The sequence below is a fragment of the Chiloscyllium punctatum genome, chromosome 32 (genome assembly GCF_047496795.1).
Source record: "Chiloscyllium punctatum isolate Juve2018m chromosome 32, sChiPun1.3, whole genome shotgun sequence".
NCBI lineage: Eukaryota > Metazoa > Chordata > Chondrichthyes > Orectolobiformes > Hemiscylliidae > Chiloscyllium > Chiloscyllium punctatum.
The window spans coordinates 62,849,616-62,863,761 of record NC_092770.1 but is presented as its reverse complement, the minus strand read 5'-3'; the positions used below and the strand labels follow the sequence as shown (position 1 = coordinate 62,863,761).

Sequence of the window (14,146 nt, the reverse complement as noted above, 5' to 3'; positions counted from 1 at the left end):
ATCAAAATAGACAGTGAGTCACCTGACAGGGTGTATGAGGTCAGATGGTAGAGTCATACAGCACAGACAGACCCTTCAGACCAACCAGTCCATGTCAAACATAATCCCAAACTGAATGAGTCACACTTGCCTGCACTTGGCCCATATCCCTCTAAACCTTTCCTATTCATGTGCTTATCAAACATCTTTTCAATGTTTTAATCAGACCTACACCCACCACTTCCTCTGGAAGTTCATTCCATACACAAACCACTCTCTATGAAACAAATTGCCCCTCATGTCTTGATATCCCCCACCCGAGGGAAAAGACACCTACTGTTCACCTTATCTGGGCCCTTATGGTTTTCTGTCTATAATGTCACCCCTCAACCCCCTATGCTCCAGTGAAAAAATCACAGCCAATCCAGCTTCTCCTTTTAACTCAAACTCCCTATTCCTGGTAACATCCTGGTAAATCTTTCCAGAACCCATGCCAGCATAAAAATGATGTCAAACATCCCAAGTACAGTTTGAAAGGACTGCTGGGAGATGTCCATGGCGTTACAGTTGTTGTTGTTCCCCATCAGAGATCAGTAAGCAACTCTCTTGAATTCCTTTCACTCCCGCATCTGGGGATAGACTTGAAGGTGTGTTTTGTCTCCTCCAAGTAATTCCTGGTAGCTGGTGGCTGGGGGTCAATGTATCACAATGTGGATGAGAGGGATGGTCATTGGGAATGAGACACCTTCCTCTCCCTGTCTTTGTGTATGTTCCGCTGGAAGGAATACCCTCACAGTATCAGCCTTTCCAGAGAACTTCACCAAAGACACATTTTGATGAGCAGTCTTTGTCAATGTTGGAAATGCAGCTCCCTTTAGTGGGCAACCAGAATAGCATCAGCATTGACTGAAAGCAATCTATTTCAGACCTGGGCTCTTCCCCCTCCAACTGTTTTGATTTAGCCCATTCCCTCTTTCCTTAATCCTCAGACCCTTAATTTTGGTGGCTTGCATTTCCTATACAGGTAGCCCCCGTTATCCGAAAGCAGAGTATTCCCAGGAAACCTTTCGTAAGCCAAAGATAGCATAAAGCGAAGGTGCACGATTAACATGGGAAAAGGTATTGCCATTTCTTATAAAAGTGAAAATCCTCCTTGGATTCACAAAAACAGGCACTAATGTAGGTCTTTTGTAAAAGCAAAATTGCGTAAAGCGAACAGTTGAAAAGCAGGGGGATACCTGTAATTGGCTTTGAATGCAAATGTCTAATTGGCTGCATGGCTGATTACTGGTGGGGGTTAATAGTTGAAAACAAAAAAAAAGTGTTATGGTGATGTGGCAGTGGGAAAGTCGTTTGGTTGTGTGTGATAACACTTCCGGAATATAAGATAAAAAAAGAGCAAGGTTCCTTCCATTTTGATGTAATCCCCTCCCTCTTTCCCCATCCTTCCATTCTAGCTTTGATAGACTGCTCATGGTGGGCAGAGCTTGTTACTCATTGATTTAGTTCATTTTGTTTTAAACAAAGAACTGGGTTATTTTGGGGTCATGTGGTGTCGTGGTGGTGCCAGGAGGCTTAAGTTCAAGACCCCACCCCCCCACCTTGCTGTAGAGGTGGGCCATAACACTTCAGAAGGTCAATTTAAAAAAGTAGCTGGGTTCCTTCCTCTTTTCCTACCCTTCATTCATTTATGTTGTTGTTGCACTGTCTCTGGTAGGCAGTGCTTGTTAGTGTGACTGTTTTGTTGTTTTAATTGACTGATTTATATTTAAAAAAGACTGAATAGTGTCTTTAGAGAGAATTGTGGAACTCAGTTTAACCTCCGTCAGATCTCCATAACCAGAGTTCATTACCTGCATTTTAATTTAATCCCCTACTTCTCTTCCAAAGTTTCCTTCACTTTTGTTGTTGCAGCACTGCCCCTGGAGGGCGACACTTGTAATTCATTTGTTTTAATTGGTGAATTGGTGATGGATTCATGTCAAAGAATTGGGGTATCAAGCAGCGTGTTAATTATTACTCAGTAATTTGTCAATTGCGTAAATTGGTGGTGGGTTCTCCAAAGTTATAAAGTAGTTGTTCCTGGGCTTGGCTGAAGGAGCCATCAAAAGGTCCAGGCAACAGGTATGGAGAGCATGATAAACCCAACAGTCTGCCCCTCTTCTGTGGCTACATTTGTGCCCAGGAGTCCTTGGGGAAGCAGGATGCAGTGACTATCAACACTCTCAAAGGTTTTAGTGAAAGGGGGCCACTGCTAGGGGTGGGCTGTGTTATTTCCTCCTCTGATATTATTTTGAGTTAGTTCATTTAATCATTTGATTTTCGATCTTTTTGATTTTTCTTATTTTGACACTTCCCCAATAGGTTAACTGTTGCTTGGGTGATGGATTAATTCGGGGACTTGGTGGTGGGGTCTTTTGAAAAAGGAGCTAACTTCCTCCCTGAGGTGGGGGCGAGATGGACATCTGGATAGGGACAAATATCTAGAAAACAGAAACTGGTGTTTTTATGAAACCACAGCTCCACAATAATACCCTTGTAAATCTCTGAAAGTCATTTGCTGTTTAATTCATCATATGGATATCAGGCTGTTAAAAGTTTCTGTGGCTATTTCGGCAAAGGTGGCAGCCAACGCGTGCACATAAGCTTGCACAACCATCAGTTGGTTACTGGGCACAGAATCTGTTATTGCTGGTGATGTAGTTCAGCTTATAAGGAGACCATTCTGAGGCTGACTGCTTGCTTTGGAACTGGAGTCGAGGTCAGACCTGAACAGGCATATCTGAGGGAGGTTAAGCTGAGGTTCTCAGGTATTAGAACAGGCCTAACATTAACATTGCAAAGTCGTACTAAGGAGTACCTATTGACATCCTTGACAACATCTGTCCACTGACAAACATCATTAAAATGGATCATCCAGAAATTCATCTCATTTCAGTTTATGGGATCTTGCTGTGTGCAAATTGGTTCCTGTGTATCCGACAGTACAGCAGTGATGTTACTTTAAAAGTGCAAGCTCAGCTGTAAAATGCTTTGATACATCATCAGATCATAATAGTTGCTGCGTAGCTGTATGTTTTTTTCCCCATCTTCCCTTAATGCAGGGTCGTTAAGGTGGTGTGGGGAATGATTTAAATGTTACGTGAACATCTTATTTGCAATCACTGTAAATAATTTCATAACTTTTCCACTCTTCAGCTGGATGCCCCATGATACAGACAGCAGCTGTAGTTTTGGCACTGAAAAAAGAACACCGTGAGCCCATCAAAATTATGGTCATAATTCTGCCTGGGTCGGGCCAAGTTCACATTTACTATCCAGGGATTCTGGATTAGAGTGGTGCTGGAAAAGCACAGCAGTTCAGGCAGCATCCGAGGAACAGGGAAATCAACATTTTGGGCAAAAGCCTTTCATCAGGAAAGAGGCAGAGTGCCTGAAGGATGGAGAGATAAATGACACTTCCCTCCCCTTCCTGGACCTTAAATTTACCTGGACCATCTCTGACACCTCCCTCCCCTTCCTGGACATCTCCAACTCCATTAATGACGACCGACTTGACATCGACATTTTTTACAAACCCACCGACTCCCACAGCTACCTGGATTACACCTCTTCCCACCCTACCTCCTGCAAAAATGCCATCCCGTATTCCCAATTCCTCCACCTCCGCCGTATCTGCTCCCAGGAGGACCAGTTCCACCACAGAACACACCAGATGGCCTCCTTCTTTAGAGACCGCAATTTCCCTTCCCACATGGTTAAAGATGCCCTCCAACGCATCTCGTCCACATCCCGCACCTCCGCCCTCAGACCCCACCCCTCCAACCGTAACAAGGACAAAACCCCCTGGTGCTCACTTCCCACCTTACCAACCTTCGCATAAACCAAATCATCCGCCGACATTTCCGCCACCTCCAAAAAGACACCACCACCAGGGATATATTTCCCTCCCCACCCCTTTCCGCCTTCCGCAAAGACCGTTCCCTCCATGACTACCTGGTCAGGTCCACGCGCCCCCTACAACCCATCCTGGCACCTTCCCCTGCCACCGCAGGAATTGCAAAACCTGCGCCCACACCTCCTCCCTCACCTCTATCCAAGGCCCCAAAGAAGCCTTCCACATCCAAAGTTTTACCTGCACATCCACCAATACCATTTATTGTATCCGTTGCTCCTGATGTGGTCTTGTCTACATTGGGGAGACTGGATGCCTCCCAGCAGAGCGCTTTAGGGAACATCTCTGGGACACCCACACCAATCAACCACACCGCCCTGTGGCCCAACATTTCAACTCCCCCTCCCACTCTGCTGAGGACATGGAGGTCCTGGGCCTCCTTCACTGCCGCTCCACCACCTGACGCCTGGAGGAAGAACGCCTCATCTTCCGCCTCGGAACACTTCAACCCGAGGGCATCAATGTGGACTTCACCAGTTTCCTCATTTCCTCTTTCCCCACCTCACCCCAGTTCCAAACTTCCAGCTCAGCACTGTCCCCATGACTTGTCCTTCCTGCCTATCTTCCTTTCCACCTATCCACTCCACCCTCCTCTCTGACCTATCACCTTCATCCCCACCCCCACTCACCTACTGTACTCTGTGCTACTTTCTCCCCACCCCCACCCTCCTCTCATTTATCTCTTCACCCTTCAGGCACTCTGCCTCTTTCCTGATGAAGGGCTTTTGCCCGAAACGTTGATTTCCCTGCTCCTCAGATGCTGACTGAACTGCTGTCCTTTTCCAGCACCACTCTAATCTAGAATCTGGTTTCCAGCATTTGCAGTCATTGTTTTTACCACATTTACTATCCATCCAACTTCCATTCCTGTAGGAGCTAATGTTGGCTTGGCAACCCTTCCAGATTACCCCAGGTATAGAGGTTAATATCTTTGACAGGCCTCTTATTTTCCTCAAAACTGACTGCCAACAAACAGCAAGGTTGCAGCAATCCCTGGATGTGGTGTGACTGAATTATATGTGGGTATGAACTGGTAAAAATCACTCAAGAGATAGGGTGGTTTCTGGGGACCTGGGAATTGTGGGTATTTTTGCTGCCATTAATCACTGACTGCCATGACATGCCAAGTGACCAATGAAAGGAACATGTGTTGCTTGCTAGTTTCATGTAGCTGTTCTGGAGTTAGGTGTCACCTGAACTCATTCAGATGAGGGAATGCATTTTCTTACGGTTCCATTTGCTAATATGAAGTTAAATCAACACTTTTGTAGCATTGCTTTGTATTATATCCTGTATTAAATGGCAACTGGATAAAGGGCAGCTTAGACACTAAAATGTAACTGAAGTTCCAGTGGACTGCCTAGAAGTGTAGCTGGTAATATTGCTAAAACTCTCAATATATAAACTGAGCAAATATCCCACCAAAAACAATATGGAGAAGGAAGGAAGTCATGTGGTCGATGATTCCAATCCACAGATTAACTAGAGTTTGGCAACTCCAGACTGGATAGAGAACCATCTCACACATTACCTCCCAAGGGTCTGCTTTCAAGACAGTAATGGTACATTCGGTCAATGTCTCTAATTTTAGCTATGTGAATGGAGTTTCCATTTACCTGTGTACTGTCGAGTGGTGTTAGACAACTGGGCCATGTTGAAGAACCAGTACATGTCTGCGCTGTTCTGGTACAGACTCGGGAAGTTATTGGACGTGATAAAGCCTGATACACAGGGGCAGGGATGCCCTGATACAGCCGGCTGGTTCGCTGTTCCCGGGATAATTTCTGGTGGGCAAAAACATCCTAGAAACAGAGAAGGAAAACAAGAAGTGGTTTAGACAAGCTTGGCTCTTTGTAATACTCTGGTTGTTCTTCATTTATATTCTACCACAGGCCTTAACAAATCATCAAAGCACTGACTCACTAAGAGCCAGATATCAACCAAGTAGAAGAAATGGGAATGTAAAATACTTAATCTACAAAATTAACACTCAACAAACTCTCAACTCCTCACACATGTTGTGTTAGTGTTGCATAAGTCTCTCTTCACATTTCACTTAGTAATTCTTTTTACGGTTGCTTTATTTGACTTCAGAACATTTTCAATTCTTTCTTACTGATGGCCTTTTTAAATCAATTGTTAGGCCCCTATTGAGAATCTGTTTGAAAGGCAAGTTGTGTTCCAGGTATTTAAGACAAGTTCTGGGACAGTTTGTGTCACTTTCTGATTTGTGTCAAGTTGATCAAGGTGTGTGAAGTCTTTGAGTGGTTTCTCTCCTGGGGAAGGGTGCGTTTGGACAGAATGATACCTATGACAATCTTTATAATGGTGAGAAAATAGATCTCAGAAAGAAACAAACAATCTCTTTCATTCTTGGGATGTGGATATTATTTGGGCCAGGTTGAAGTTTATAGCTCAACATGAGTTGCCTCAAGAAGGTTATGATGGCCTGATCTTGTTGAATAGTTGATAGTAGTTTTCACACAACAGAGTGGTTTATTCAGCCATTTCAGAGACAACTTCACTGGCACAAATGAATAAGGACCAACTGTTCTTTCTGTACAGGACAGGACTGAACTGGTTGAGACTTCACAACATTCCAACAGCTTGCTGGTCACTTTAACCAACTGCTTTTTGTTTAATTCCCAGCTTCTTCAGGTAACTATAAACAGAATAGAAATCTTCAAATGGCTCTGGCAGGAATGAACACTCAATCTGTGATTTACTTGTGAACATTTTGCCCATGGCTCCTCCTGAGTTCGGAGACTAACTTGCTCATTTTCATTAGTCTGCCACTCAGTGACTATCGATCTCTGTCTTTCCACCAGAGCTATCAGTATCACCTGACTGGACAGCAGTAAAGGAGATCTAATGGGAAGAATGATCACACAGAATCCACAGGATTCCCTTTCCTGCCAGGCAGTAAAGGTGGATCTCTAGCCCAGTGAACCTTCATGTTGTGTGGTCAGTCCATCAGTGAGAGAGGAGGCTGGGACCTGTATCCTGCTGCTTACCTTCACAATGTGTCCCATTCCCTCTGTAATAGGGGTTGCACTCACAGCTGTAGGAGCCTTCAGAGTTCACGCACTCTGCGTTTGGGTCACACCGATTCATCGCTGGATCCGCACACTCATTCACATCTGCAAGCAACATTAAAAAACAAACACCAGTGAATCGGAGTGGGAGTGGATGAACAAGATGCTATTGGGCCAAACTTTAGTACAATTCTGCCAAGGCTTTAACTGGACAATATCGAAACAAGCTACGTGAAGCATCAAGTCTATCCGTGTTTACATTCCTAAAATTTCTTCTGATTTGGTTTATTTGATTTAACCTTAACAACTGAATTTTCTTACTTTTGTCCCTCACTATCTGACTTAGAACATAGAACATTAAAGTGCAGTATAGGCCCTTCGGCCCTCGATGTTGCGCCAATATGTGGAACCAATCTGAAGCCCATCCAACCTACACTATTCCATTTTCATCCATATGCCTATCCAATGCCCATTTAAAGGCCCTTAAAGTTGGCGAGTCTACTACGATTGCAGGCACTGCATTCCACACCCCTACTATTCTCTGAGTAAAAACTACCTCTGACATCTGTCCTCTTTCTAACACCCTTCAATTTAAAGCTCTGTCCTCTCGTGCTAGCCATCACCATCTGAGGACCACCCGTCCACCCTATCTAACCCTCTGATTATGTCTCAATTAAGTCACCTCTTCACCTTCTTCTGTCTAATGAAAACAACCTCAAGTTCCTCAGCCTTTCCTCATAAGACCTTCCCTTCGTACCAGGCAACATCCTAGTAAATCTTCTCTGCACCCTTCCCAAAGTTTCCACATCCGTCCTATAATGTGGTGACCAGAACTGTTTGCAATACTCTAAGTGTGGCCACATCAGAGTTTTGTACGGCTGCAGCATGGTCTCATGGTTCCGAAACTCAATCCTTCCACCAATAAAATCTAACACACCATACGCCTTAACAACTTCTTGCTTCCCGGTGCCTCTTGCAATCTTGACCTCTTCAGTTCTGACCTCACTACTCTCAACTCCTGTATACTTGAACTACAATTTCAGTTCCCATTCCCCCTACTGAATTAGTTTAAGCCCTCCCGAGGAGCATTAGCAAACGTCCCCCCCCCCACCCCCAGAATACTGGTACCCCTCTGATTCAGGTGAAGACCATCCTGTTTATAGAGGTCCCACCTGCCCAGAAAGAACCCTAATTATCCAGGAATCCAAAACCCTCCCTCTTGCACCATCCCTGTAGCCACATGTTCATGCCCACTCACTCCCTATTCCTCACCTCACTAGCACGTGGCACAGGCAACAAACCAGAGATAACAACTCTGTTTGTTCGAGCTGCAAGCTTCCACCCTAGCTCCCTGAATTTTTGCCTTAAATTCCCATCTCTCTTCCTACCTATGTCATTGGTGCCTATCTGAACCACGACTTGGGGCTGCTCGCCCTCCCCCTCAAGGATCCCAAAAACATGATCAGAAACATCACGAACCTTGGCACCTGGGAAGCAACACACCAACTGCAAGTCTCTCTCATTCCCCCAGAACCTCCTATCTGTTCCCTAACTGTGGAGTCCCCAATGACTAATGCTCTGCTCCTCTTCCCCCTTCCCCTCCAAATAACAGGGACAAACTCAGTGCCAGAGAGCTGTGCCTCATTGCTTACCCCTGGTAAGTCATCCCCCTCAACAGTATCCAAAACAGTATACTAGTTGTTGAGGGGAATGGCCACAGGGGATCCCTGCATTGCCTGCTGGTTCCCTATCTGTCCCCGACTCTAACCCATCTACCTTTCCCTTGTACGTGAGGTGTGACTACCTCCCTGTAAATCCTCTCAGTAACCCCCTCCGTCTTCCAAATAATCCGAAGTTATCCATCTCCAGCTCCAGTTCCCTCACGCGGTTTTTGAGGAGCTGGAATTGGGTGCACTTCCAACAGATGCAGTCAGCAGAGTTCCTCTTTAAGGCTTCTGTGCAAATATTTAAAACTGCGTTTGTTGGTGTTCACTGAGAGAAGAGTATTGCCCAGGATGCAGAAAAGATTCTTGTTCTTCACTTCCTCTGCTCTCCCTGATGGAACATTCTTGCCTTTCGGTTAGAAGGTCATGGGTTCAAGTCCTCATTGGAGCTTACAGCACCACGATGCAGGATCACACTTCAGATAAAATCTTTCAAACAAAATCTTTATCTCAGGTCATGAGAAAGCAAATAGCCTTTTAAGTAGTTTTTCAACTGTTGACTCTGTTTGATTGTGGTACAACAGCCGTTTTATGCAGAGCAACGAGATATTTCTGGTGACAGTTTTAAGAGATAAAATATTGGCCGAGCCATTTATACAACATACCATTACATTTTTTGAACTCCAATCTGGGACAGTCTACATTCACGTAAAATGATGCCTCGGTTTAACAGATCATACGAATGTCAGCACCCCTCATCAATGCAGTGTCCAAACTGAACTATGTGTTCAGTCCGCAGAAGGGAGAGGCCCCAACGTTCTGACTTTGTTGCAAGGGTACTACTACTACAGAGAAGTAATTGAGGTACATGATCAGCACTGTAGAATGCAAGCTTTATTGTACTTACTTTAATCAAACACATGCTGTCGGACTGTTTACAAAATGGAATGTGAAACGTCAAACCTGTGCAGGTTGATTGGCTCCCGGGTGCCAAGGTGAATCCTGGGTAACAGTGACACTGGGAACTGCCCATTGTGTTCACACAACGCTGGGAGCAGCCGCCATTGTTCTGTAAACATTCATTCACATCTGAAAGGGAGAGGGCCCTCGTGTTCAAATTGGCTTTCAAACCATCCATGTACACATTCAAGTAAAACGCCACAAGTGGGGCAGGAATGAAATCCCATCACTTTGCCCGTTAACATTCTATTAAATTGCAGTGAGCAGATGATCCAGTCACATTAGTCTGCCTTCAACAGTCTAGAATAAAATGACCTGAACCACTGATTTCAAATGCCTCCCCTCAGCACACAGTCCAGGCTGATATTTCTTAGGTAAACCAAAACTACACACTGTCCTCACGGTGTGAAATCACCGATGCACAGTGCTGCTATGACAAGACTACTGTACGACTGCATACCATTCCACTGCAATTCTATTTCTTACCCAATTATATGCTGTACCTTTTGCATTTGATACACAAGGACACCAAGATCTCTCCATGCCAACAATTCCCAACCTTTTTAATATCAAGGCCCACTTTGATGAGACAAGCAATTCCACAGCACACCCACTTCTTTCAGCTGAACTGACTGCTCATAAGTGTCACTTTTACTTGCATTTCCTTTGCCTACAGCCTTTACTGGAGAGGTTTGGACCATACTGTGTACAACAAGCTAAAGGAGGAACAAAAGCATTGATGTTTCAAATCCACCAGCAAGAAAACACAGTCTTTGACCGTAGCACAGGCACATTTTCAAAATCTGCTGAACTCAACTATTTCTAATTATTTATCAACAATGGGTCCAGAGCAAAACACAAAGTAAGTCGCAGTTGTCTAGGTTACTGGAAAACCTGGGCCTGCTGATGTGTACAGAGGCTTTTGATCTGGGGGAGTTGACAAGATGGCCGCCCATACATCTGTCTCCACTGACAGGCGCTCCCTCTGTTTCTCATGTTTGCTGGTGTTGAAAGTGCTGGTTCGCATATTTGGTCACATAATGGACAGTCTTTTCATACCATGCAAGGACTAAATAGTAATGGTCACCTCAAGAAAGATTGTAACTACCTTCCCTTGTTGGTGAATGGCATTACCCATTACTATATCCCCACTTTTAACATGCCAAGGGTCACCCATTGAGGAAAAACTTTAACTGGGCTAGATGCATAAATACAATGGCTGGAAGAGCTGGTAAGAATGTGAACATTCTGCAGTAACGGACTCACCTCCCAACTTCCTAATGCCTTTCCACTGCCAGCAGGGAGCATGATAGAACTGTTTTCATTGGCCTGGTTGGGTGCATTTTCTCTCACAGTATGTTCAGTATCACACACATGAAAGTTTGTACTTTTGCCAGTCCACTGTCTCATGTATCACCCTCCCCACTCTTCTGTGCACAGGATATACATAGCACTAACTCATTAATAACATCAATAGCATTTCCTCAATCCAAGATCTACAGCGTCTATCAAGACAATAGCAAGCACATGGGTACAACCATCACCTCGAGTTGTCCTTCAATTCTCACAGCTTCCTCCCTTGGGAGTTCATTACCCATCACCATCTCAACAGCAACTCTGGGATCAATTGTACTTCTACTTAGTTCACATGCACCTACCATTCAAAAAGGATGGCTGGAATTCAAAGCAAGCTACAATTTATATACATTTTTAAAATAGTTTGGGTGTTTATTGTTTTTAGTTCATAACCAGAAGTTAAGAAGTATCTTTAAAAATATCCCTGTAGCCATGGTGCTTTGTTTTAACACAGTTTTTGAGGCTTGGCTTTAGAATGAATATTTCTGATGCACAACTAATGGACTTTTGTTCATGTTAGGTTGTTTACATTGCTGGGTGAAAATCAATGGGGCCCCAAGCTTGTTAGGGATTTCTGGGACTTGATTATTTTAAGCTCGATGGAAAGACACATAACTTAGTAAGGGAGGCTTTTGAATTTCACTCCTTCTATTTTGTGTGCAATGTCCTGTGAATTGTTTCAAACAGTATGGCTGTATAGACGGGTGCCCGAGGAGGGATAGATATACAACAAAGAGTTCGTGTTAGCTCCTCAGAGTCATCGAGTCACACAGCATGGAACCGGATCCTTCAGTCTAACTTTGCCATGCCTATCAAGTTTCCCAAACTAAACTAGTCCATTTCCCTGCATTTGGCCATATCTCTCCAAACCTTTCCTGTTCATGTATCTGTCCAAATGTCTTTGAAATGTTGTAACTGTAACTTCATCTACCATTTCCTTATACGAACCACCTGCTGTGTGAAGAAGTTGCCCCTTGGGTTATTTTTAACTCTTTTCCCTCTCACCTTAAAAATGTGTCCTTTAGTTTTGAACTCCAGGGAAAAGAGCTTTGCTATTCATCTTATCTATGACCCTCAGCAGTTTATAAACCCCTCTAGAAGGTCACCCTCAACCTCCTACATTCCAGTGAAAAAAGTCTCAATCTATCCAGCCTCTCCTTATAACTCACATCGTCCAGTCCCAATAACATCCTGGTTAATCTTTTCTGATCCCTCTCCAATTTCATAACACCCTTTCTCTGGCAGGGCTGCCAGAACAGCACACAGTGGGCCAAATGTCTTCTTAACCTCTCTGTCTACCTATGATGCAACTTTCAAAGAACTATGTACATAAGCTGCTCAGTCTCTTTGTTCCACAACATTCCCCAGATCCCTATCATTAACTGTAGAAGTCCTGCCCGTGACTGTCTTACCAAAATGCAACACCTTGCATTTATCCAAATTAAACTCCATCTGCCACTCCTTGGCCGATTGGCTGAATTGATCAAGATCCCATTGTAATCCTAGATAGGCTTCTTCACTATCAAATTTATCACCAATTTTGGTGTCATGCACAAGCTTACTAACCATGCTTCCTAACTTTTCATCCAAATTGTTTACATCAACAACAAACAACAATGGACACAGCACTGATTCCTGCAGAACACTGCTGGGCAGAGGCCTCCTCTCCGATAAAGAACCCTCCACCACCACCACCCTCTGTCTCCTACCATCAAGCCAATTGTATCCAACTGGCATGGTCTCATTGAATCCCACATGATCTAACCTGACTCAGTAGTATACCATATGGAATCCTGACAAAGGCTTTACTGAAATCCATGTAGACAATGTCTACTGCCCTTCATTTATCTTCCTGGTAACATCCTCAAGATTATTCAATCAAGTTTGAGAGAGACGAATTCCCATGCACAAATCCACGTTGATTTTCTCTAAGCAGTCCTTGCCTCTCCAAAGATCTTGTCTCTCAAAATCCCTTCCAACAACTTTCCCACTACTGATGCCAGATTGATAGTTCCCAGGCTTCTCCTTTCTTAAATAAAGGCACATTATTAGCCACCTTCCAGCTTTCTAGGACCTCACCTGTGGCTAGAGATGGTACAAATCTCTGCTAGGGGCCCTGTAACTTCTTCCCTGGCTTCCTACAATGTCCTTGGATGCATCTAGTCAGGTCCTGGAGATTTATCTACCTTTATGCTTTTTCTAAGACCTATTCTCTCCCCACTTGCTCTTTTGCCCTTAAAGCACTTCAGAATGCCCCTACACCCCTGGTACTCTTCAACAGAATCATTTGACAATAGAGACAATAGACAATAGACAATAGATGCAGGAGTAGGCCATTCAGCCCTTCGAGCCTGCACCGACATTCAATATGATCATGGCTGATCATTCCCAATCAGTATCCTGTTCCAGCCTTATCTCCATAACCCTTGACTCCACTATCTTTAAGAGCTCTATCCAATTCTTTCTTAAATGAATCCAGAGACTGGGCCTCTACTGCCCTCTGGGGCAGAGCATTCCACACAGCCACCACTCTCTGGGTGAAGTAGTTTCTCCTCATCTCTGTCCTAAATGGTCTACCCCGTATTTTTAAGTTGTGTCCTCTGGTTCGGCACTCCCCCATCAGCGGAAATATGTTTCCTCCTGCCAGAGTGTCCAATCCTTTCATAATCCTATACGTTTCAATCAGATCCCCTCTCAGTCTTCTAAACTCAAGGGTATACAAGCCCAGTCGCTTCAGTCTTTCCATGTAAGGCAATCCTGCCATTCCAGGAATTGACCTCGTGAACCTACGAATTGATCTCAGGTGTCTATACCTGACCTATGCCTCCTTCTTATTCTTGCCCAGAGCCTCGATATCGTTATTCATCCATTGTTCCCTACTCCTACCACGCTTACCCTTCACTCCAACAGGAACGTACTGTCTCAGAACTCTCCTTATCACACTTTTAAAAGCCTTCCACTTGCCAGTTGTCTCTTTACCTGCGAATGGTCCACCCCAATCAACTTTTTGAAAGTTCCTGTCTCACACCGTCAGAATTGGCCTTACTTCAATTCAGAACTTTAACTTTTATACAAGGCCTATCCTTTTCCATAAATAATTTAGAAGTTATAGAATTATGATCACTGGTCAAGGGTTGGGATAAACTCTGAAGAGGTTACTTAAAGCTGAGAACATGGAAGTAGATGTATGATTGCTC

At 44.2% G+C, this 14,146-nt stretch overlaps 1 protein-coding gene across 1 annotated transcript in view; it reads right to left on the bottom strand.

Moving 5' to 3' along the window:
- LOC140457815 (uncharacterized) overlaps positions 1-9,771 on the bottom strand; it is a 128,887-nt gene extending 119,116 nt beyond the window's left edge. Inside the window, exons 1-3 of the mRNA XM_072551432.1 lie at positions 9,597-9,771; positions 6,949-7,074; positions 5,551-5,736 (exon numbers count right to left, since the gene is read on the bottom strand). Coding sequence (XP_072407533.1) covers positions 5,551-5,736; positions 6,949-7,074; positions 9,597-9,771 — 487 coding nt within the window. The remainder of the gene's footprint in view (positions 1-5,550; positions 5,737-6,948; positions 7,075-9,596) is intronic.
- Positions 9,772-14,146: the final 4,375 nt, after the last annotated feature.